We start from the raw sequence: 24,337 nt of genomic DNA, 5'->3' as shown, positions 1-24,337 counted from the left end.
TTTCTGATGACGGTGTGAAACTTTGGACGATATCCTGATCGACGTGTGACACAATGGGAGATCCAGTCCAAACTTCAGTTTGTGCTTCGTCCACAGGTATGATTAGTGATACACAAAGTAAAACCGTCAGTCTAAAAAAGACATTGATACGTACAAAGACAATTGTAACCACAAAACGTAAAACCGACAAAAACGGTAAAAACAACATCAAAATGACAAACCTTATGGCAAACCCTCGGATTTCACATCCACAAACAGCACGTCGTTTGGTGCGGAAGCGTGTGGTCGTTCGAAGTGGTTTCCCTTGAAAAACCCCCTTCACCCTCCCTACGCTGGCGTCAAACGCGTATTCAGTTTTATCGCATATTGACAGTTTCCACACCTGTGCACAGACTGCTTTTCCTTCTATTCATCTGCATCTACTTTTCCAACTGGATCAATAAAATCAGAATATATATTATTAACTTATTATATGTTCGTGTTCGCAGCTAGCTGACTTGCAGTGGATGGAGCGTCTACTTTTTTTGGCTGGGTTCGTTGAGCTACGTGACGTCAACAACGTGCGTGGCGAACGCCGCACAATTGAAACGTGGCCTGCGCAGATAACGACGTTGATCGCACTGATCAGTTTTCTCTTCTTATCTTTTCAGCTACATGTTTATGACGATGACAGCTCTTAATTAAACGTTTTCCATTAGACGGCACCAATGCCCTCGTGAAACTTACAGCCGAAGTGTCTCGGAGGGGGGAATTAATGGGACAGACAACTATGAGGTTACTTTCAAGTTAAACTGTCAGCTGGTGGGAAGCAGAAAAGCCCGTACGCAACACAAGTGCATTATGCATTGGTGACGTTTAGGGCCTGACTGGGAGAAACAACAGGATGGCGAAACAAATCGACAATCATCGATGGGGGACATAATGAAAGTGCTGTTTCCGTTGCATAAATTAGAAGACCTGGCAGTTGATTAGTCTGTTGCAGCTGGTGGCCCAAGGACGTTGGAAAAAGAAAGAAAACAAAACCAAAAACAACAACAACAACAACAAAACAACATGCAAATGCAACTTGTGAGATTTAAAGTTGGTATCTGCCCACTATCGAGTTAGTCTGGTGACTGGCTGCACTGACTTGGTAGTAGCATGTAATGTAAATGCCTTCAGAAATGTAGTCTTTTGACTACCAGGTGAAGCATGTCTGAGCTCAACATGCTTGGTCTGAGACACAGTGTACTGTTGCAGCTGTTGAAGCATGCTGAATGACCCATTGTTCGAGAAGTAATGGGAGCCTTTTGAAAGGCATGAAAGGAAGGTCACCTCTTGGTGATGAAGAGTTTTTTCTTCACCAATGTCAATGTGCCCATTTTCTGCACTGCATGGTGAGATCCTCACCCGAGTTCAACAAGAATGGGCGGCTCAACTCTTCCTAGATCTCGGGGTCTTTTTTTTTTTTTTTTTTTTTCCTGACCCTGGCTCCAGATCGTTAGTGAACTGAGCTGTGTCAGGAGCAGCTAGAAAGGGAAGCAGCTCAAGTAGAATCACCACCGTCAACACCACACATAAGGAAGGAGGAATTAAGTGAGGGAGGGCTAAAGAAAGTAAACAAAAATAACTCTGTGGCCCTTAGGTTACGGTAAATTTGCTTGCTCTTGATCAGTCATTCAAAGTACGAGAATAGTCATGTGGCAGGAATGGATGAAGGAATTTGTACAATTCATCTGACCTGATCATTTTGTATCAGATGTTCACAGAACTACCAGCAAAAACGAAACAAGCTGCCGTGTTTTCATAATTTCGTGCTTTTATTTGGCTTGAAATATGATCTACTTTCAGACTTTTTTAGTTCAACCTTTGTAATATGTGTGCATGACTCAACTGTTGGCTGATAGATTGTGTAGTGTGAGTGGCGAGCATTTGATGCACAATCTATTTCCATCAGTTTAATAAAGATGTATCAAACTGTACTGTGGGAATACTTTCGTGAGATCTGGGGGTCAGTCTGTGAATATACATTAAAGAAAAACCATCAATCTCAAAAACATTCATCTCTATTTCATCACGCAAGAACATATTGTTTTGTTTGTTCATTTTTAATTTTACTGCCAGTCAACATTAAAAAATACATGCACATCAAATTCCAAATTAAGTATCACTTCAAGTGTTCCATATCCATGGGAAATTCTCTACACCGAGCTGAAAATAGCAGAAGGCACACATAACCTGACCAAAAAAACATCATTCCACACATGTTTAAAGTTGCTTATCTCTTTGTGATTCATTACCCAGCAAACAGTATACTAAATTCAGTACTTACTTAAAATGTGCTAAAAATATATTATGACTTACCATCACCTTTATATCAATATAATCCATTGAACACACACACACACACACAGGTGCACACATAAACAAATCCAATATCATATAATTCAAGTCTTTCTGGTCTTAGAATGAAAATAATATATTACTTTTTTCTTCCTTTTTTTTATGTTCTGACAATTTCAATTGTACTTTTGTACTTTCTAAGGCCATTTCAGCAACAGACGTTTCAGTCTGAATTCTCACATAATTATAAATTATGCACTTCATTTTTTTGTTTTTTAACTAGATCAAAACCATCATAAGGTGTCTCACTGCGTCAGAAATGTTCTTAACAAAAATGTGTTTAAAATCAGATGAAATGGAGTCTTCAATATCTATCAACTACTTGAAATGGGATATTAACTTAAAATGGGCTGCCACAGCTTTATTAACATTTAAATTGCACAGTAAAGGTCTGGGTAGTCCATCATAGACTGAAGATGGTGCAGTCTGTACAGATACTGAATGGACAAACTAAAAAGTACATATACATATTTTTCAGACTTCAACAACCAAAAATACAGACAAAAATACAAATAATGTTTTTAACGGTTTACTTTATGTAATCTCCTTCCCATCCCCAACTCCCTTCACCGATACATTGTTCTCTATTGTGTTTCAATATGCAGTTTTTCTTCCATTACAAAGTAAACTGAAATTAGAACATAAAAGACTGCATAATATGTGTTGTTAAAACGCTGCTATAAATTTATTAACACATATACTTATTTCATTCAATATAAGTTTTGTTAAAAAAAAAAAAAATGCTGCAACGAAATTATTAAAATGTATTTTATCAGACATCTTCAGATTTCCTTTATTCTCCATGTGAATATTCACACTTCCCTTTTGTGAGGAAAGTATGTGTGTATGTGTATGTGCACATGTAAGTGCGTACATGTGTGTGTTCATATATAAAGAACAGTATCAACACTATATTCCATTTACATCCACCAAGCTAAACTCACATTTCAACCAAGACAAAAATAAAAGCAAAAACAATGTTCTGATTCAAATGTCTGTGTTACCAGTCTTCCCAGATACTGCACAAACCCCATTAAAAAAAACTACAGAGTTATTGCATTTCTTAGTTTGAGACACAGTAAGTCATAACCTGATTCAAACAATCCACTGGTACCGTAACTACAAACTCATTTAATATGCCACGAGCTCTTGTGTATGTAGAGGTTTTGCCTGATAACCCACTGACACAATGTAAACTTCTCATTCATGTGGTACAGAGAGACAGAGAAAGAGAGAGTATAAATGAAGGAAGTAATAATTCCTTCCTTTCCTTTTGTTTATGCTGGACTGGAAGTTCTGTGGAAACATACTTCGATAGTAACAAAACACAACACTCACACAAGAGATCAGTGATACGCAATTTGTGCAGGTTTGTTCTGCAAACTAAACTCAGATTAACACATCAAGCAAATACTCAAAATTCATACCTCAGATCATTTTCAAACAATGTATTGGTATCCATTCAGTGGTAAAGAGTGGATTGGGGAAGGGGGTTGCAGGGGGAGGAGGTGGGGAGGGGGGGGAATCGAAACCACCATTAATCAGTTTCAGGGCTTCCACAGATGTAACCAAACAAAAAGCATTACTTTTTTCAGACTGGAAATTTTCATACCAAATAAACAACAAAACCCACTGCGCTATACTGCTGACAAAAGAGATTGGCAGATTTCCAGGTATCATGGTTCCATTTTCATCACTTTTGCTTTTTCTTTCTTTTTTTTTTTAAATGCAGTAAACTCTTCAAAGGTACTGGTCAAGAGTTCTATGGTTGTTTTCAGATTTCAAGACTTTTCCAAATCCACAAGAACAAAACCATTTCCAGCCTTGGGAATGGTTCTCTCTTTTTTCAAAGACTTTTCAAGACTTCCATGACTGAATGAAACCTATCACCTGAATCTGAACACAGGAGGTGTCCAAATGAAACAAGACAAATGCACACAAACTGTCACAGCCAGTCCAGTAAGTATTGATCTAACAATTCTACAATCCATGATAAGCTGCCAAAACATAATCACAGGATAAAAGAAAGCCTCCAGCACTGTACAGTCTCTTGAATTAATGCTCTTCAGTTTCCACCATGCGGGTTTACAAAATGCCTGAGTAGGTTGGAAAATAAGGTCAGGTAAAAAATAAAAAATAAAAAGATTAAAAAACAAGAGAGGTAATGAAATGATAATGCCTTCATGGCTCACATGTGGTTCCCATCAATTTAAAAACAACGAGCAAAAATGCAGGGGAAGTGAGGGGAGGTGTTATCAATACTTTCGTATGTATTGAGCATCCATCCTAATTCTATTTTTGTTCACCATTAGAAATGCTTTTATGTCAAACCAAAAGATGTGTTGGAAATGGAAAAAACAATTCCACCCAAAGCAGCTCACATCAATCAGCATTTTGTCGTTTTACAGTCATAAAACAGATCTACGTTTCAGTCTTTGCCATCATGACTTTCCACCTTTGACAAATAATAAAATGTGGTAATCTCGAAAACATTACTATCACATGCTGAATGTTTCTCACAGAAAACCACTTTTCAGGCAACTAAATCTTGTCACTGACTCAAATATTCACCATGTTCATTCTAGTTCAGTTCCCTCTTTAAAACATATACGCAACAAAAATATATCAGTTGTTTAGCTAGTCTCCTTCTGTGTGGTCCATCCATCCAGATTTGCTTTTTTCTTTTATTTACATACAAAAAAAAGAAATAAAATGTCATGTTGTCTTAAAACCACAATGAAACACTGATTTTTGCTTTTCCGGCAATGAAGCAAAAATGAACCAAGAACATCTTGCGCATCCAGAGGCGAAACGAAATAAGATGTTCATGATCATTTAACCCTGAAGACTAACACTCTTATGATTGCAATATATGGATTTTTCCCCCCTATCTTTAAGCCAAGAAAATGAATTTGTAAAGTTTACCACGGATACACACAGGCACATACAATCTAAACAAGGTAAATGAAACGACTCACTTTGTTCACACACGAAAGCAAAAAAACAAGTGGAGAAAATAGGGACAGAGGTTGAAGAATGCAATAGCAGATGATTTCGGGGGGGGGGGGGGGGGGGGGGGGGGGATGGGTGTAAACTGAGCAACTCTGAAATTTTACATGCACAAGCAACAACAGAACAAGACAGTAACATATTTGCATTGCACACCACCTTCAATGAAGGTCAATGTCACCATTGTGTAACAGATATTTGGTGCATTGTATCATTTCTATCAAGACCACTTGTTACAGTACCCACGTCTTTGGGGTTGCCCTATTAAATTTTTCTCTCCACACAGGAAAATTGTTACCTTACTAGCACACATTACACTCACACAGATCTTTGTTTCCTTTCAAAACTACTGCACTTTCTTTCCAACATATTCCTGAAGAGTTACCACCTTGCTGCTTCTTTTGGAGGCTTGGCTGTTGTATGGACAGAGTGCCTGATGTTCACTCACAAATACACAGGCTGAAGCCTGAATAGCTCAATGAAAACAGACCATCTCACACATACACACAGACACACACACACTCAGGCACACAAGCAAAGACTGCATTAGCTTAACCACATGTATACACACACACACGCACACACACACAATCAAATGACTCATGCACACACACACATATGAAACTGTATAAAATGTTCAATTAACCATAGGCATATACACACACACACTTATGTACACACATACACGAAGAATACTATGTTTCATCACACACACACACACACACACACACACACACACACAGTAGAATGAATACGAAGTTTAATTTGCTCAAATGTAAAAATTCACTAATTATGCTCAGACTGCTGTAAAAGATGAGCATTCGTTGGCCCTGAGAAAAGAGAACTATGCTATTAACATTCAATGAACCATCAAAATCAAAATCCTTGCCAAACACCAAAAGGAAATTTTCTATCTAAAATTACGTTTAAATAACATACTTGTGCAAACTACTATCCGCCTATGCGGAGAAAACGGAACTTTTTACAACTATATGCTTTCCTTTATTGTTCTGTAGCATGCATATGTATACATGCAAGCACTTTTTTTTTTTTAATTAAAAAGTACCAAACAATCAAGTACCAAACTATCGAAATAAAAATCTGGACTTATCACAGAAAATCTGCACTTGCACTTTATTCACAGATTTGTCATTTGCTACTTCATTCATCAACATGCATCCTAGGTAATTAACTTCATTGTCTGTTGATCAATAAGACAATGTTCACCATAAAAGCTTTTTTTTATTTTATTTTATTCAATATTAAAAATAATCTTCCAACGGCAAATCATTCCCTATCCATAAAACTTAACGTCATGTTACATTTCATTACTACTGCTCTACAACTGGAGAACTCAGATTAAGATTTTGTCCCCAATGCACTTGGAAAATACAGATTTAGATTTCTTTTTAATACTGGTATTTTACTTCTCTCTCACCAAATTAATAACAACACTATACTAATGGTGCACAATTATTCTCTAAACACATTCACACATCCAGAGTGAGTACTTAGTCACTGTTCTCTGATGTTGCAAACAATAGTAGTGAAACCTATTTCTCAACACAAAATGTTTATGTTGATACAGTGACATACATTCTTCAGCATATATTCCAGCCACGCATGGGAAAAAGTCAGAAATGCACATATACACCACCTGACATATCATGATACACTTTGTCTTCATGATATGTCACCCACAGTACTCTCTCTCAGCTCCTTTCACATGCACAAATGTTTTTCCATAAACAACTTATTGGTCCATGGCACATGAACCAACTTTCCCATCCCATATGTCTTCCTTTGTCTTCCGATCCTTGCGTTTCTTCTCTGAAAAAGAAAGACAACATAACAAATAATAGTTTAAAAAAAATAAGCTGGTCTGTTCAGTTTCTGAGAACACAAGTCGTCAATGTTGGGACAGATAGTCACTTACATGTTTACAAACATTATGATTGTTTTTATAAACATATAATTTGTTTTATTTTCTTCTAAAGGTATAATCTGACTGTAACCATGCTATTTTCAGAAGTACTGTATTTGTTTCCCTTTTGGATGTCATTCTAAGGAGATGGAAACATACTTTTTTGATGCACAAAAACTATTAACATTGCTTTGAAATGCTGGAATAGTTATCTACAATCAAAGTAAATGGGAGAAAATCTCTGATTCACAATTCATATTCATTTTCCGTCACAAAAACGTTTATTTTGCTTCTGTATCTCACACAGTTTTTGTACTATAATTTTAAAATAATTATTACCCCTAAATACTCAAAATTCCCTGGCAAGGGGACAGCATTTTTTTTTTCTTTTAAATTTTTTTTTAACAAAATTCCCTGGCACTGAACCGGTTAATCAAGGTGGTGACAGACCACGGAAATGTTCAAATCGAAACTTATGATTCTGAGTAAAGGAAACTTTCCACAATAAGGATCTCAAATCAGGGAATCCAACAAACCAACAAGCACTTTGCAACTCACCACGAGCTTCCTTCAGCGCTTTCCGCTCCTCGTCTCGTTTCTCTTTCGGCACATTGGACTTCAAACCCAGAGCACCAGCCACCAAGCGCCGAGCTGCTACTGCAGATGTCTGGGGCCGTGGTTTGAATGGCTGTAAAAACTCTGTTAAGACAGACAACAAATTAATTAATTCATTAATTAATAGATACACAGAGACTGCAGCAGGTGAATCCAGTGCAGCAGTCTATTTGTACCCCTGTTAGTTTTTACCATGGGGTTCGATGTAGACAAGCCTGAAATAATCTGTGGGGAGTAAACTTCCAACCAGTCAGAACTGAGCCCCCTGGCTGGGTTTTGCCAAACAAAACTCAAGAGCAACTGGTCAATAAGGAGATTATGAAATAGATATTGAAAAACTTGCACCAATGATGAGAAGTTTTGTCAAGCAAATTAACAGAATTAAAATGCTCTGAAAATATACAAAGTAGATAATTAACAAAAACGATGTAACATTTATGATATCTCTCTTATCCTGGCCTCATTTAACTTTCAATCAAGACTGCCTGGAGCTAAAACAAAGCAAAAACATCTGACATTTGATGATATCTCTCTTACCATCACAGACTTTAGCCTTCAAGCGAGACTATCTCCAGCTAACTCATAGCAAAAACATTTTTTTTTAAAAACAACTAATATTTCATGATATCTCTCTTACCCTCACAGAGTTCAGCTTTCCAGCGAGACTGTCTGGAATTAAATCATAGCAAAAACATGTAAAAGAAGTAATGTTTGATGACATCTATCTTACCCTGGCTGCGTTTAGCTTTCAAGCGAGACTGTTTGGAGGCTTCACTCAACGGCTTCACCTTCATCATGGGATGGATCATCTTTAAGGCATCATTTGCTGCAACCATGAAAACAGAAATAATAACAATAACAGTAAAAGTATCTTTTAGAGCACTGAATCTTATGCACAGATAAATCAAAATGCTAGCACACCAGTCATTCACAGGCATGCTTAACTCTAACTCAATAAGATGAAAAATCAAAACGTATCAATACATATCAACAGAGAGCTACACGAACTGCAGACTTGGAAGAGGCAGGGGGCTGGAGGGAAGATTTTATTTTCAAATTAAAAGAGCATTAGAAAAGTGGAAACATGATTCAAAACAGGGACATTATTCTTGAAACTCTTCAACAGTAACTCATTTACTTGGTACATTGAGTTTTCTCCGTTACTTTTCACCACCCCCAGACCAACGATTTGCACAAGTTTTTTTGTTTTTTTTAAATTCGGAGTGATCAGGGTTTAAGACCCTGTTTCAGTACAGTCTTGTGCCCTTGGAAAAGGCACTTTACTCTGATTTTCCTCACTCCACCTGGGTATGAATGGGTACCTGAATTTAAGGAATGGTGGAATGGACTGACCCCCACTTTCCTACGCCCAGCCCTGGACACAGTGGATATAATTTCACTACGCCGATGGCCGTAAAAGTCTATGGGATTTTAAAACATTTTTTTGAATAAATAAATCAGATTAAGTTCTTGCAGGTTAGGTAATTAGGTAATGTTATTTGCAAAAACTAAATAATGACCTTTGCAATCATGGTGTACTCCTGCAAAAAAACTTGCATTTTGGTGTCATGAACATGAATAAAACACAGACAGTCAGGTCAATACAAGGCTTGTCATTCACACACAGAGGAGAGAAATCAACTCTGATTAGTTGTTTTCCACAGTTCCAAAGTCAATGATGCTATCATTACCTCATGGGGACAATGCAGTATCACACTATCAATTCTAAATACTTCCGATTCTGATTCCTGATTAAAAATGTCTGTACTAAATTGGTGTAAACTGGACATTCCTAATCAGGAACGTATAGGCAAACAGAGTTAATGAGAATACAAAAAACAAAAGGTTGATGACCATACCTGCAATTGCACTTGAGAAGACACCCAGAGCATGAGTATCATCCACCCATTTGATATCAAACCCACGGTTCCTGAAGATGTAAAAAGGTAAACTTTCAATAACAGAAAGAAGCTGGTCATGGATATCATAATCAATCAAGCTTCAGTAGAAAAAAGAATAAAATCCATGAAAAATAGAGAAGCCCTAGCTTATCACTGAATACACTGCTTACGTTTCATTTAATATAGTGTACATTTCTCAGTTATTGTTTTGTTTTTTCTCAAGTAATCAAACTACTGGGTGGCTTGGAAATATATTTCTCAATTATTGGGTTTTTTTTAATGTAATCAAGCTATTGGGTGGCCTGGAAATGGAAGAAAAAGCTTATACAGGATCATATGTAACAGGGGTTGTGCAGTGGTAAAATGGTTTGAGGCCCATTTTACAATAAAATTATCATTTTCTATTATCATACATTTTCCAAGCCATAAAAATGATAGCTTTCAAAGGAAGATCTGGTAGGCACTTTTCTATTCACACCTGTAAATATATATAAACATTATCAAAGGTCACTGGTGACTGACTTACATGAACTCCTTGAATGCAGTCAGCAAATCAGCAGTCTGAAAGGATGCTGGGAAATCGCTGATTTCTATCACATGTCCGTATGCTGTTAAACAAAACAAAACAAACCCAGATGGATGACTTCAGCTAAAAACTTCAGACACAATCAACAATTAATGACAAAACAGCAGAGAAATGTTCCAATGAGTCCATTCAGCAAAATTTTTTCTTTAAATTTTTTTTTTTTTTTTAAGGGGAAAAACACTGCATTAAAAACATCTCAAAAGAACAAAATGTACATGAATCTAAACGGATATCAAAATGATGCATAAAACTCAAAGAGGGCAGCATGTTCAAAAAGCCTGCATGAACTCCAGATCTGTTCAGAAAAACAAAATGGCCAACTGTTCACTGACTTCAAATTTAGATAAACTGAAGAATTATTTTTTATGTGGCCTTTGCCTGACTACTTGATTTGAAAAACGCTACCCCCAAAACTTCATAAATTTATCCTTTTTTGTACAACATACACATCTGATCATTCAAAAACCCATCTCATCTTGCCTCTACCTACCCCTTCATCACTTTTCTGCATCTGCTATTTTATAAACAGCTGACAATAACAGGAACTTTTATTTTTTCAGAAATGATCTACAACTGTAATAACATTTCATAACTTTTTTTTTTAAATATACAATGGCTATCATGAACATTAGCGAGACATTTCAAAACCCATACCCCCACTCCCCAGTGCAAATCAGTTTTTTTAAAGTTGGCGAAAAGCTAAAATTGTGGTTGGTTTTTGATGCTTCTTCCCCTTCTTTATGGAAAATGAAGACATCAGTCATGATCAGAGCTTGGATTTACTTGTATTTTTTGTTGCTGTTTTTTTGTTTCTTGAAATAATAGTTTTCTTAACAGTTCACAAATAAGGTTATACTTCTTTTATTGAAAGCTCACAAATAAGCTCAAGTTTTATCAAGCAAACATCTTACTCACCAGATACATCCAGGTCAGGGCCTTTTACCATGTAGTCCAAGTAGTTAATGGGTTTGGGGATTTTAGTAACTTCCACTTCACCAACATATGATGTCAGCTGAAACCGGCAAAACCTTATCAGAATTTCTTTGCTACACTATATTTCATACGCATTCATACACATGCATATGCACATGCTCTCTATCTCTCTCTTGCACACAAATGGACACACAAGTATACACATGCAGCAAAAAATCTTAACACTACCTGAATATAAATGTTTTTTTACCCCAAGAATGTTGATATATAAAAGCAATATAATGATAAAACAAAGAACGAAAATAATGCAATGAAATTAAGCAGAATGTCATATAAACAAATATATGGCTTTTATAAAAAAAAATCAAAAGAGCCCACAAACATGATTATGTTCATCAACCTGAAGAGTGCTTCATACATAATGAGACAAGAGAGGCAAGGCCTTCAAGACTCACTTGTGATACACTTTTTTTTAAAAATATAATCGTTAAAATGTGTTCTGTATTTGTTATCATAAAGCTTCAGGTTAAAAGAAAAAGAAAAAGAAAAAAGAAAAAAAAAAGTCCTAACAGCAGATTCGAACCCCGTGTGTTCGGGTGAGAAGAAACTGTCTTACCCATTACACTATCATGGCTCCTTAACTGACGTTCAAAAATATAACATTTAAACATGCTTTTTTAAAGGGCAATAAATCGATTGTGGTATTCGCAGTGAGAACGCTGTTTAAATCATTATTCTGGTGTATCTTGGGCATTCAAAAAATCTTTAAGGGCAATTAAAAATTCTTTTTAAGTCCGCGGTAAAGGAGACATGGCTATCGCCGCAATCACACTGCAACATTTAGCTGTTTTCTCTGGATCTAGATAGATGTACAAGTTTAGTTACACCCTGTTGACACAGTCGATTCAATTTCTCTTTTATGTTCATTCTAGTATTATAGTTTTAAAGTCGATATGAAAATTGAGTATTTTGTTAAAGTAATAACATGTAGAGCAAGTACAAGTACTTCTAAACGTCGTATGAAGTGAAAAGGACTTCATTTTGAGAAAAGTCAAGACTGGAAATATTTATGGTTCATCAATTCAAGGGTATTAACTCTCATGATTTATTATTTTTAACTGAATTCCGACTGATTCTGTGGATATTTTTATGGCAGTTTGGGGCATAATCCAGTAAGTGATGAGGCGTTCACAAATCTTTCTCTGAATAAATATTTAACGGTCTCCTTCTCCAACTTTCCATCATATGTTATCGTGCATTGTCCATTGAATATAGGATTGAACGGGTAGGTCAACAACTTGAAACAAAATGGCGTCGTTCACGTTCGCGAAGAATATGAGCACGCGCTTTGAATATGTATAAATATGTGCACGCAATTGATTTTTGCCCATGACCTTCAGGGCTCAGCCAATAGATCTATAAAGTCCACTCATCGTATTGATTTTAGTATTTTCCGAAAAAGACCACTTGGGCGAATGAACGTAGTGAAAGCCCTGTACATTGAGAGTAAAACACACAAGCTTTTTATGCATCGAGTATAATTTCAAAATGTAATGTTTAAGATGAGAAAGATCAGTTTAAAGCAAATTAAGCCTCCTAACATTAATTACAGATTAATTTCCCTTTTTTACTATCTGCATCAAAGACATGCTTAGCAAAAGAAGTTCCTGTTTGAACCAAAAAATAGTAAAATGACTGCTCTAGTTGTTGTGTCAGAATATCAGATCAAAGTGCCAAGTTTAGAGAATGAAAAAAATATAAATATAACAGTAAATTCAATTTGCATATAATTTGGTTTCTTTTTTTTCTTTTTTTGTGCCCATCTCAGAGGTGCAATATTGTTTTAAACAAGATGACTGGAAAGAACTGAATTTTTCCTATTTTTATGCCAAATTTGGTGTCAACTGACAAAGCATTTGCAGAGAAAATGGCAATGTTAAAGTTTACCATGGACACACAGACACACACAGACAACCGAACACCGAGTTAAAACATAGACTCACTTTGTTTACACAAGTGAGTAAAAAATGAGGAAGACTGCCAACTGACTGACTGATCAATCTGTTAGCTTTTCTTTTTCTTTTTTGAAATTTCATTTATTCTATTTTTATTTCTGCCTTCACCTCTACACTCCATCTCGTTCACTACGATCAGCTTCAGATCCACTCTATTTACGCAAACCCAGATTCAAACTCTCGAATGTTGGCTGCCGTTCTTTCTGTCTCTGGACCTTGCAATTGGAATGAACTTCCTCTTTCGTTTCGTCAAGTCTCCACACTCAGCTCTTTCAAGTCTGGCCTTAAAACCCACCTCTTGCCAAAACAGCCTCCCTTCCCTGCCTCTTCCTTGTCTTCAGTTTTTCCAGTTTTGGATTTGTGCGTGCATGGGAGTGGCTGGTGCGAGAGCGCTTTGGTTCATCTATGCACAAGATTCAGCACTATATAAATACCATTATTATTATTATTATTTCTTTATTATCATTATTATCATTAGTAGAACTAGTAGTATCATTATTATCTTTTTTTATCATGATAAAAGAAATACAGAACAAACAGAAATTCATGTCACCTCTTCCATTGTCGCAGCAGCCAGACAGTCACCATTGTCATCAAACATCTTGTCCCACGAATCCTCCTCCTCCTCTTCCTCACCTCCTGCTGCCTCTGCCGACTTTTCACTGGACTCTCCTCTGTGAGCAGTCATGTCTCCTGAAACCCCGGACTCTGTTACTGACACAATGGCTTCACCACACACACTCACACTGTCCATGTCCTTCACTTATCATATCTGAACTTTGTTCATCACCAGTTTCCACGGACAAAGCCTCTAAATTCACACTACCACCTTTACTTCCACCTAAAACAGTTGTTTCATCTTGTGGTTGTTCAGTCAACTTTCTCTACAGCCTTATTTTTACCTTGTTCAGTCACTTTAGTATACTCTTATTCCATTGCTGTTTTGTCTGTGTTGCTCGGTCACTTTACTGCATAATGAGTACACTATGACTCCTGAATCAGAGAATCCAACAAACACTTTCCAACTTACCATGAGCTCCCTTCAGCTCTTTCTGACCCTTGTCCCGTTTCTCTTTCAGCGCACTGGACTTCAAACCCAAAGCACCAGCCACCATGCGCCGAGCAACGACAACAGAAGTCTGTGGCCGTGGTTTGTCCTCTGTTCAGAGAGAGAACACATTAATCGATTCATTATATTAAAGGATGTACAGTATCTGCAGCAGATGAATCCATGTAGCAGCCTATTCATACCCCCATTAGTTTCTACCCTGGGAAAAATGTAGACAAGCATGAAATAACCCATCGGGAATAAACTCATTCCCCCCCACCCACCCCCAGGCTGGATTTGCCCCCCATCCCCACCCCTCTTCATAATGAATATGGAGTTATTGTAGGCTAGCTTGAAATGACCTCTTGGGGTAAATTTGGCCTAGTTAGATTCAAACACGGATTATCAAGTCAGAACTCTCCCATGATTACTTCCATTAGGTTATATTATGGAGAATGGGGGGGATTGGGGATGAGGGACAATAAAAGCTAGCCAAGACTCCCCTTCCTTTTTTTATATTTAGATTAAACCTGTAGAAAGGAAACCTTGGGGGGGTCATCCAACAGAATCAGAGAATGATCCTCGGGTAAAACCTAGCAGGGTATAGTCTGAGGCTGTTAGCAGTGTTACACCAGCTATGGCTGTGTATGGAGGACTCAAGAAGGATGGCATGGAAGTAATGCCACTGAAATGGAGCATATGTTGAGGGAGCAACAACAAATGTTTAGTATCACAACATCAGAAAACGAATTTTTATAAAACAAGATGATATTTTCTGTTTGATCCAATTTGAATATTTCTGAAAGCACAGTGTATTACTATCTGTTGTAGTAAAACACTCGAGCTATTAAGCATTATTTAAAAATTATAATGTATTTGTTGTGAAGGATTATGCTATTTAAAAATGTCAATCATACAGAATTTTGCTTCACTTGAAAACAAACCCTAACTCAATAAAACTTTCAAATATCAGATTAATAAGAACAAACTCAAGAGCAACTGGTCAGATTATCAAATACTAAAAAGACATTAAAAAATATTAAACTTGCACCTTAATGTGTAGTTTTGTCAATGCAAGCAGAGTAACAGAATCAAAATGTTTTGAAATTACACAAACTACACTGATAACAAAAACAAAAAAAAGGATGAAACACCTTATGATATCTCTTACCCTAGCTCCATTTAGCTTTGATCAAGACTGTCTGAAGCTAAATCATAGCAAAAACAAAAAAAACAAATGAAAAATTTGATGAGATCTCTCTTACCCTGGCAGTGTTCAGCTTTCAAGCTAGACTGTTTGGAAGCCTTCTGCTCTTCAGCTGAAGCATTCAGACAGTCACCACTGTCATCAAACGTCTTGTCCCAGGAATCCTCGTTGTCTTCCTCCTCCTCACCTCCTCCACTTGCTCCTGCTGCCTCTGCCGACTTTTCACAGGATTCTTCAGTGTGAGCAGTCATGTCTTCTGAAACCCCTGACTCTCTTACTGACACTATGGATTCACCACATACACTCACACTGACCGAGTCACCAGCTACATGTGCTTCGCTTATCAAGTCTGAACTTTTTTCATCACCAGTTTCCATGGATGACGTCCCTAAATTCACACTTCTGCTTTGACTATCACCCAAAGCAAAGCTTTCTGTAGTCGTTTCATCTTGCGGTTGTTCAGTCATTTCTGTATACACTTGTTCTGTTGCTGTTTTGTCTCTGTGTTGCTCTGTCATTTCATTGCGTAATGAGTCTGTTGCGTCTGTGCTAACCAATACTGTTCCTGTCTTGTCAATACTGTCTTCAGGTTCCACAACCACTGCACTGCCCTCCGCTCCAATTTCAATTGTTTCTTCGGTGAGGACGGCAACACCGTCATGCAATGCTTCTGTTGCCTCTGAATTTTCCTCTGACCCCTCTACCACTTCAGAGGGTTCCGAGTCTGAAACACTGTTTTCCTTTATAAGCTGCTCAGATTTTTCACTGCACAATGATTCTGCCATGCTCACTTCTTGAAAATCCTTAGTATCCTCTTTCACAGACAACCCAGTCACTTCAGAACACAGTGTCTCCGTTGCGGTTCTTGCTGTTGTACCCACTGTTTCTGAACTTCCAGTTGCCAGAGAGTCTCCAGTTCCCTCAACAACTCTGTTGTCTGTGTTTTTGTGTTTCCTGTCCTGCTTTGTTCCTTTGGAACTGCCACTGTGGTTTTCTTTACTTCTGAGCGCTTTCGGCACAAACAGCTGTTGTTCTGGCCTTTTAGATCGGGCACGTCTAGGAAAAAAAAAAAAAAGTTTCAACCACTGATAACATATACAGAAAACATGAACAATGAATATGTACAATTAAAGATTGAAAAAGCAGCAAAACGTAATGCTGTGAAAAACATGTCCTGAAATACTTCAGAAGTATTAAAATAGTACTATCATTAGGAGTCAGATAAATCACCATTCTCTTTTTTTATGATACAATGGCTTTTTTCCCCTTCATATTACCAAAAAAAGAAAAAAAGTTTTCAAAAAACTATCCAAGCAGAGATAATGAATAAATGTGCGTATCATCAGAAACATTTTACCGATTCATTTGTTCACTCTCACAGTTAAAAACAGGGGTGTGGGGGTGGGTAATTAATACAAATACAGAAAAAATTATAAAAGAACTAAAAAGGGACTGGAAAAAAAAAGGGTATGTGCATATACAAAGCACAGAAACAACAACCAGCCAACCTACCCCATACAAATTCCTTGATGAACCTTGACATGACCAGAGCAATACTAGTTCATTATCAATTAAGGCAAGAATGGGAACATTTGAATGTGTTCTTTGTCTGGTTGCCAAGTTTGAACCGGCTTAGTTTTTATTTCTTTGAAAATGTGAACATAGCCATCTCTGGTGTGTTGTTGGTAAGGTTATGTATTTAATGATAAATGATAGTGGTAATGCAGTGGTAAAACACCTACCCTCTACCAGTCAAACGAGGCGACCGCTTTGCTTCTTCTGGATCTCCAACGTCCCCCATGGCGCCTGGCCTGGAGGAGGGCCTTTCCTTTCTCCTCCCTCTTCCCCGCCCTCTGGCACCCTGCTCTTGCTGGCTCTGGTCTTGCATCACAGACTCCTTTCTGTAGAGACACACGATTTCAATCACTACGATTTCATTTTCATGGACATGTGAAGGCGCAGGCTGTTCCATATATTTATATATAGGCTGCACCACACACATTAAAAAATAGAGCAGAGGCCTGATGTGATTGTTTCCTTGATAGCCAGAGGAAAGAGACGGACGAAGGGAAGAGACTGAGAGAAAAAGTGATACATGTATAAGTGTTTTCTTGATCTAAAATAACAGACAGAAGAAAGACAGGGAGGAAGGGGAAGACCGGCACACATGCACCAGTATTAAGGTTTGGTTCAGGACACCATGGGTCATTTGACCAGTTCACCACAAAATGAATGGATCATTTTCAAAATTAATAGGTCAAGAAAGACAACCTCTTATTATTGCCAATGGCACCCTCATCTGGCCACCACACCCCCAAAAATTTGTAACTCAATTCTTACTTTGTCCATCACACTCGTTGGTATGTTACTATGTGAAATGGGTTGTGTGTGTGTGTGTGTGTGTGTGTGTGTGCGTGTGCGTGCGTGTATGAGCAACAACAGTAAGATTACATTTATATTTTTGAGAGTTTCAAACTGCAATCATTGTTTTGCCGGAGAATAAGACAAATCTACAAAAGCCCTTTTAGAATGACAGTTTGTATGAAAAATTAGTCAAGTGACTGACTGGCTGCTAAACTGATGAATCAATTCATAATTGTATGCGTCAATGACCGGTGATGGACATAAAACCTAAACCCTGCACACAAACACACACATAATGAAAACAAGTGATATTCCTCTTGGCTTCAATCACCAATATGTGTGACCGGACATTTAACAAAATTCCTCTTCTTCCTCCTAAAAACAGTAAACACTCTGCCGCCAATTCCAACAGTGTTATGAGACCCTCTCTGTGAATGCATTAAATTTTTATGTGTGTATGCATTTGTGTGTGTATTTGTGTGCAAATGCACGCATGTGAGAGAGAATTTGTAAAAATACCTTTTCACAACAGCCTGTAAACAGACAAAAGTCCGACGCTCGTAGCCCTGTCCAAGAGAAAAGGTAGTCAGCTGATAGAAGCGGCTAACTATCTTGTGGACTAAAAACCTGTAGTACTTATTCAGACGTGGGAAAACCAAAACCCTGCAAAAAGGAAATAAACAAAATTATTATTACTGACATCAAAGCAATGACAATAAGTAAATAACAGACGCATGTTCAATACAAACATTTTCTAATTTTTCTTTTCTTTTTGGAGAGGTACCACACATTCAAAGAGTTTACAATACCTGTATAGATTCAACAACTTTAACAAACAGTTCTTTGCTAAAGTTATATTTTCTTCTTCTTTTTTTTCTTCTTTTCTCTCTTTTTTACTGAAGAGGTACCACACATTCACAGAGTTAATAATAATAATCATACTTATATAGCGCTGAATCTTGTGCAGAGACAAATCAAAGCGCTTTCACACCAGTCATTCACACGCATGCATAACTCTAAAACTGGAAAAACTGAAGACAAGGAAGAGGCAGGGAAGGGAGGCTATTTTGGCAAGAGGTGGGTTTTAAGGCCAGACTTGAAAGAGCTGAGTGCGGACACCTGGTGAAGAGGAAGAGGAAGTTCATTCCAATTGCAAGGTCCAGAAACTAAGAAAGAATGGTGGCCAACAGCAGAGTGTTTGAATCTTGGTTGTATAATACACACCAAAGATTCAACAACTTAAAACACTATTTTCTTTCACCTACAATTAGCTTTTTCTGGAGAGTTACCACACACTCACCTCACAGAGTTGTACAATACATAGTAAAGATTCAACTAATTTAACAAAAATTACAAAAAAATTATAACTAGCTTTTCATTACTTTTTTTAAATTTTATTGTACAATACAAACAACATAGTAAAGCTTCAACAGCTTAACCAGTTCAGTGCCTTTAAGACGTCAGCTGACGTCCTACAAAAAATGTTGCTATGTACCATCAAGATGTCCACCGATGTCCTGCATCTGTTCCGATTTTTCCTTCATCAGAGTATTATTCAATAAACACAAACAAATCTGAATGGTCAGCTTAATGTGTCTGGATTATAAACCTACTAATTAAATACGCATACATCAGGTGGGGGGTCCCTTTCTTCATGATAATGTTTTGCTAACTGGGCTCCGTTGAGCACGCCTAAAGAGTGGGTTTGCATCATATGCAAAAATAATGTCTGAAATTTTGTCCAGCTGAGACAGTGGTCCCATTCAATGGATTTACACACCTGTGCAGACGGAGCAGATGATTATGCATGGTAATAATGATGCAAGATGCTTCTATCTTTGATGATTGGTTTGAACAGTGACAAAACTGACAGCAATTTTCAACCCTTTGTCCAGTCCATCAATTTTTAGCAGGTGACAATGATTTCCAGTACGGGTGAAGTTCATTTCATTTCCATTCATTCTCCTGCCCGGGATGGGCGTAGAGGAGACATGAGGGACGATTCCGTAGTCAGACGACGCCATCCGGTTCTATCTTCTGCCTGTCGTATCAGCGTAGCGCTATCCATATTGGTCCATTCCTTGATGTTGTCCATCCAGCATTTGGCTTGCCTCCCTCTTCGCCTACCACCCTCTAGCGTTCCCTGTAGAACTGTCTTTTGCAGTGAATTGTGGCGTGTACTTTCACATAATTTGAGAAGAGGGGAAGGAGACAGAGTGGAGCAGTGTTGGATGATATGTTGAAGACCAGACAGAAGGTGGCGGAAAGGAGTGCATCCATGACTTCAGTGAACTGTCTTTCACTGTGTTCATCTGGCAGGTACTGGATGTATATGTCAATCATCCACAATTTTCATGAAACCTGGAGTTGACAGTGGATGGGAATCTTGCAATTCTTTTTTTTCATGCTTTTTGTCACTAATTTGTTGACCAACTCCTTTGTAGAGCAGACAATCCAGATGCACAGTTTTTTTGTTGTTTTTTTTGGGGGGGGTTTAATCAGCTCAATTGCAATCAGGAGGGGAAAGTATCATCAAAGAGCTTCCCCCTCCAAACCGGGAATACTCTTTGGTGTAAAAAAAAAAAAAAAAAAGAAAGAAAGAAAAAAAAAGAAAAAGAGAGGCTTGACTGCTCAGTTTCTGAGAACATAATTGATTTTTGTCTTGAAAGAACCCTCGTTTATCACTGGTGTAACAGTCATTCACTTACATGTTCACAAGCGTTGTGATTGTTATCATAAATATATAACCCGTTTTATTTCTTCTACAGGTATAATTTAACTATAAGCATGCAATTTCCAGTTGTATTTTGTTTGTTTTCTTTTTGGATGTCATTCTTTGGAGGTGGAAATACTTTTTTTGTGCAGAAAAATTATCAACATCACTTTGAAATGCCTGAAGAGTTATCTAAAATCAAAATAAATGGAGAAAAAGCTCAGATTTCGAGTCCATATTCATTTTCCATCACAAAAAAACCCAAACATTTACTTTGCTTCTGTATCTTGCATAAGTTTTGCACTATGTTTTGTTGTTTTGTTTTTTTGGGGTTTTTTTATGTTTTATTCCTGATTCCTCAAAATTCCCTGGCAAGAGGAGAGCACCTTTTTTTTCTTTTTTCTTTTTTTTTATACAAATTCCCTGGCACTGAACAGGATGAGCAAAAATTTCTTTAGCTTAAGCCACATCTCTCTTTTTTTTTCTTCTTTTTTTTTTCAAACTGGAAAGGTGCCACACTTTCACTGAGTTGGATAATATCAACACAAAGTAAAGATTCAACAACTGAAACCTCTTAGTATGAAGATTTCACAAGTGATTTTAAAACACAAATGACAGATCTGATTGAGAGAGATCTATATCAGTATATGTGTCAATGATGGATGTCTAACATACCATTAGTCTTTTCTGGACAGAACCAGTACGTTTTGCACATAGACATGTCTGTTTTGACAAGAGAATACAATTAACATAGGAAGCATGGGTCTCAGATTCAAGTTGTGTAAGGACCAGGATTCCCACTCTGATAGTGTCCTGTAGGTTGAGCACTAGTCTTTTAGATGGAACCATAAACTAGGTTCACATGCAGCATGCACATGGCACAAGCAAAAAGTACCCACAAGAAAAGTGATTTGTCCCTGGCAAATGTATGAACCAGGATTTTTATCCTGTCCCTCCACTGGACATTTTGTGGTGGTATGGGTGCTTGTCTTTCAGATGAGACGATAAATTGAGGACCTCTGTGCAGCATGCAATTAGCGCACATTAAAGAGCCCATGACAAAAAGGATTGTCCCTGGCAAAAATTCTGTACAGGCATGCACTTTGATAGTAAAACAATAACTTGGAGGCTGAAAAAAAGAGATGCTGTACTGCGGTGACCAACTCTCCCTGGGGAAAATCGCCAGAAAATAAAACAGACATCTGTTGTGACAAAAAGCAATGCAATATACAGATACAAAGATGAGGAAAAACTAGTCTAAAAGCATTTTCTTGCTGAAACAGCCCATACATAAAGAAGAATAATAATATTAGCAATTATAACAATAAAAAGAGAGTGAAGCAGGGCTAATGGAAACTCAGTTTCCTTGGCACAGCATCACAGAAAAGCCTGCTCAGAGGAATTCCAGTGAAAACAATGAAAGGAAGAGAGGAGACAACAAGCAAGACAACGTGTAAAATCCCAGAACACAAAATTGTACATCATTCTTATTATCACTCCACCATCTGCTACCTCCAAACATCAACTTTAATATCAAATAATTCACCGTTTGAATGTGGCCTGTGGCATAAACCAGGCCACATCTGAAAGGACGAGGTCCACAAAGTGGCTGTCATGTTCGTTGAGATAGCGGTCGTCTATAACGTGGGCAGCCAGCTTGCTTTTCTAGAATGCCACCAAACAGCCACTGTCCACACAGTGGAAGCATTAACAGAATTACCCATAGAGACAAGACATCTATTTCTAAAAAGTAAACCATGCACTTCCACTCATACATTTTGCTGGGATATTGACTATTGTACTGGGGGTATCAGGCTGGGGCGTCTTACTCAGATTTTCACATCATTCAACACAAGCAACTTGCTGCTATTGCTGCTGCTTGACTGCCTTGATAATCAGAGTAATTCAGCATTCACATATCACTTTCATTTTCAATCCCAATATATTAATTTAGACGCATGGCAATATCCACAATTTTCCCCCCACTCCATCAGCCACACAGGGAATTGGAGGGGAAGAAATGTGGATGTTGCCAAGCACATCAACATGGACTGTTTTGTAAACAGTTTTTCAAACTATCTTACAGTTACAAATTGTCAAGGGCTGAGGTCCGAAACTTAGTTGTCAAACTACAAGTTGTAATAAAATTTAATTCAAATGCTGTAACTTGTTTGTAACTTTAAGTGTTCTATATATTTCTACAGTTCTAGTCTTTGTTGCAAGACTTATTCAGTCTGAACACTATAAATACAATTAAAAAGAAAACAAATTTGTAGTGTGAGGATAAACATTAAATCCCAACCAGCTATTCCACTCCCAACTTGTTTTGCTGCCTTTAAGTCACGAGATACACTGTATGAAATCATATTTTGCTATAACTTGTATAAGGTAAAAATAAATGGCAAACAACTGAAAGCAAAATTTTGTATCTGGCCTTCTAGATTTGCATAAGGACTTTTCCCTTTTCTGTAACATTTTCAAATTCATGAAAATTGAAATGACATTAAATAATTAATCATGTGTGAAAAAAACAAAAACAAAAAACAACAACACTTTCTAAGATGGTTAAACTGAGGAAAACAGTTGTTACATATAACTTTGTACTGTACTCAAATGATTTTTAGGAACATGTGGATCACAAAACAAAAGATATACTCTCAACAGTATGTTATCATTCAATGTTGAACTCAAGACTAAAGAGTAAAAGACTAACTCAAACTAAGGCAAACTAAAGTCAACAGACTCAAATTCAAAAGATACAATGGCGAACTTAATTATGGGCACAAACCAGACATGACTACAGGCAAACACTTATGATCATTTGTAGACCAGTGTCCTCCTATAGTCAATACTGTGTAGTCATCGGCGATAGCCTGAACCTGAAGGCTGAACAGAAAGTAACCACAAAGGAAGTTTCAATTTCAAGGACTGAAGTGTCACTCAGTCGGTTGTCAATCCAAATGATATCTATATTCTGTATATAAAAGCTACACATTTGGATGAGCAGATACCTGACCTACGCACAGACCCAAGGCGCTGTTCAGGCGTCGAGAGCCCACCATGTAATGCATGGAAAAGTTTATACAACTTACCAAGAAAATAGAAATTTATGGAATCCGGAATCGCTCAATCAAACAATGACTGAAATGACAGTTCAAAACCGTTCCACTGATGACCCGAATATGACTGGACACCCCTGTTAACAGTTGAATCTAATATGACGTGTGCTAAAAACACTTGCGGATAACTCACCAGACTCAACATTGACAAGGGTTGAACGACTTCTCACAAAACTTGTCACAACGCTCATCTTGAACGTGCCTGTAACAACTTCCGGTTGTTTACAATAAAGGGGCATCTTTTTACTGGGATATCCTTCTTGTCTGCTGCTGCTCTGTGAATGAGAATCAGAATAAAGTATGATTGACTATGAATACAATAACCCGTTATCAATTCTGCTTCATTCATGAAACCGCCACAATCATCTTACCGATTACTCTACTCATATGGATGTTGTGTGAAGACAGAAATCCATGACAAACAAGAAAGACCTGGACAGTAAACAGACTGTTTCAGTTTCAGTTTCTCCAATATACGCTGCACCACGTCCGCTAGGAAGATGCCTGACAGCAGCATAACC

At 37.5% G+C, this 24,337-nt stretch overlaps 2 protein-coding genes across 5 annotated transcripts in view; both read right to left on the bottom strand.

Annotated features, from left to right (window-relative positions):
* LOC143298412 (transmembrane protein 180-like) overlaps positions 1-518 on the bottom strand; it is a 30,471-nt gene extending 29,953 nt beyond the window's left edge. For both annotated transcript variants that reach the window (XM_076611288.1, XM_076611289.1), the window contains exon 1: positions 222-518. The gene's annotated coding sequence lies outside the window, so the exon portion shown is untranslated. The remainder of the gene's footprint in view (positions 1-221) is intronic.
* A 2,593-nt stretch (positions 519-3,111) lies between these two features.
* LOC143298347 (uncharacterized) lies at positions 3,112-24,031 on the bottom strand. Of its 3 annotated transcripts, XM_076611230.1 has the most exons (13): positions 23,950-24,028; positions 22,244-22,384; positions 18,504-18,647; positions 17,363-17,521; positions 15,679-16,676; positions 14,396-14,524; positions 13,919-14,058; positions 11,333-11,429; positions 10,358-10,439; positions 9,790-9,860; positions 8,661-8,756; positions 7,874-8,014; positions 3,112-7,221 (listed from the first exon to the last, which is right to left on the bottom strand). In XM_076611230.1, exons 2-13 carry the CDS (start codon positions 22,264-22,266, stop codon positions 7,145-7,147), a joined length of 2,157 nt encoding a protein of 718 aa, XP_076467345.1. In that variant the 5' UTR covers positions 22,267-22,384; positions 23,950-24,028; the 3' UTR covers positions 3,112-7,144. The 3 variants fall into 3 exon arrangements, with proteins under 3 accessions (XP_076467345.1, XP_076467364.1, XP_076467355.1); XM_076611249.1 differs by lacking the exon at positions 22,244-22,384 and having other exon boundaries at positions 23,950-24,031; XM_076611240.1 differs by lacking the exon at positions 22,244-22,384 and having other exon boundaries at positions 18,504-18,550; positions 23,950-23,994.
* Positions 24,032-24,337: the final 306 nt, after the last annotated feature.

Source organism: Babylonia areolata, chromosome 2 (genome assembly GCF_041734735.1).
Source record: "Babylonia areolata isolate BAREFJ2019XMU chromosome 2, ASM4173473v1, whole genome shotgun sequence".
NCBI classification, from domain to species: Eukaryota; Metazoa; Mollusca; class Gastropoda; order Neogastropoda; family Buccinidae; genus Babylonia; species Babylonia areolata.
This window is presented reverse-complemented; position numbering and strand designations above follow the sequence as displayed.

Excerpts from the sequence above, each read along its gene's own strand:
- LOC143298347 (XM_076611230.1), bottom strand. The coding sequence starts at position 22,266 with ATGCCACAGGCCACATTCAAACG. Across the intron at positions 11,430-13,918 it reads CTGCTGCGACAATGGAAGAG|CTGACATCATATGTTGGTGA; the intron begins GTGACATGAATT and ends TGCCGGTTTCAG. Across the intron at positions 8,015-8,660 it reads GAAAGCTAAACGCAGCCAGG|AGTTTTTACAGCCATTCAAA; the intron begins GTAAGATAGATG and ends CTGTCTTAACAG.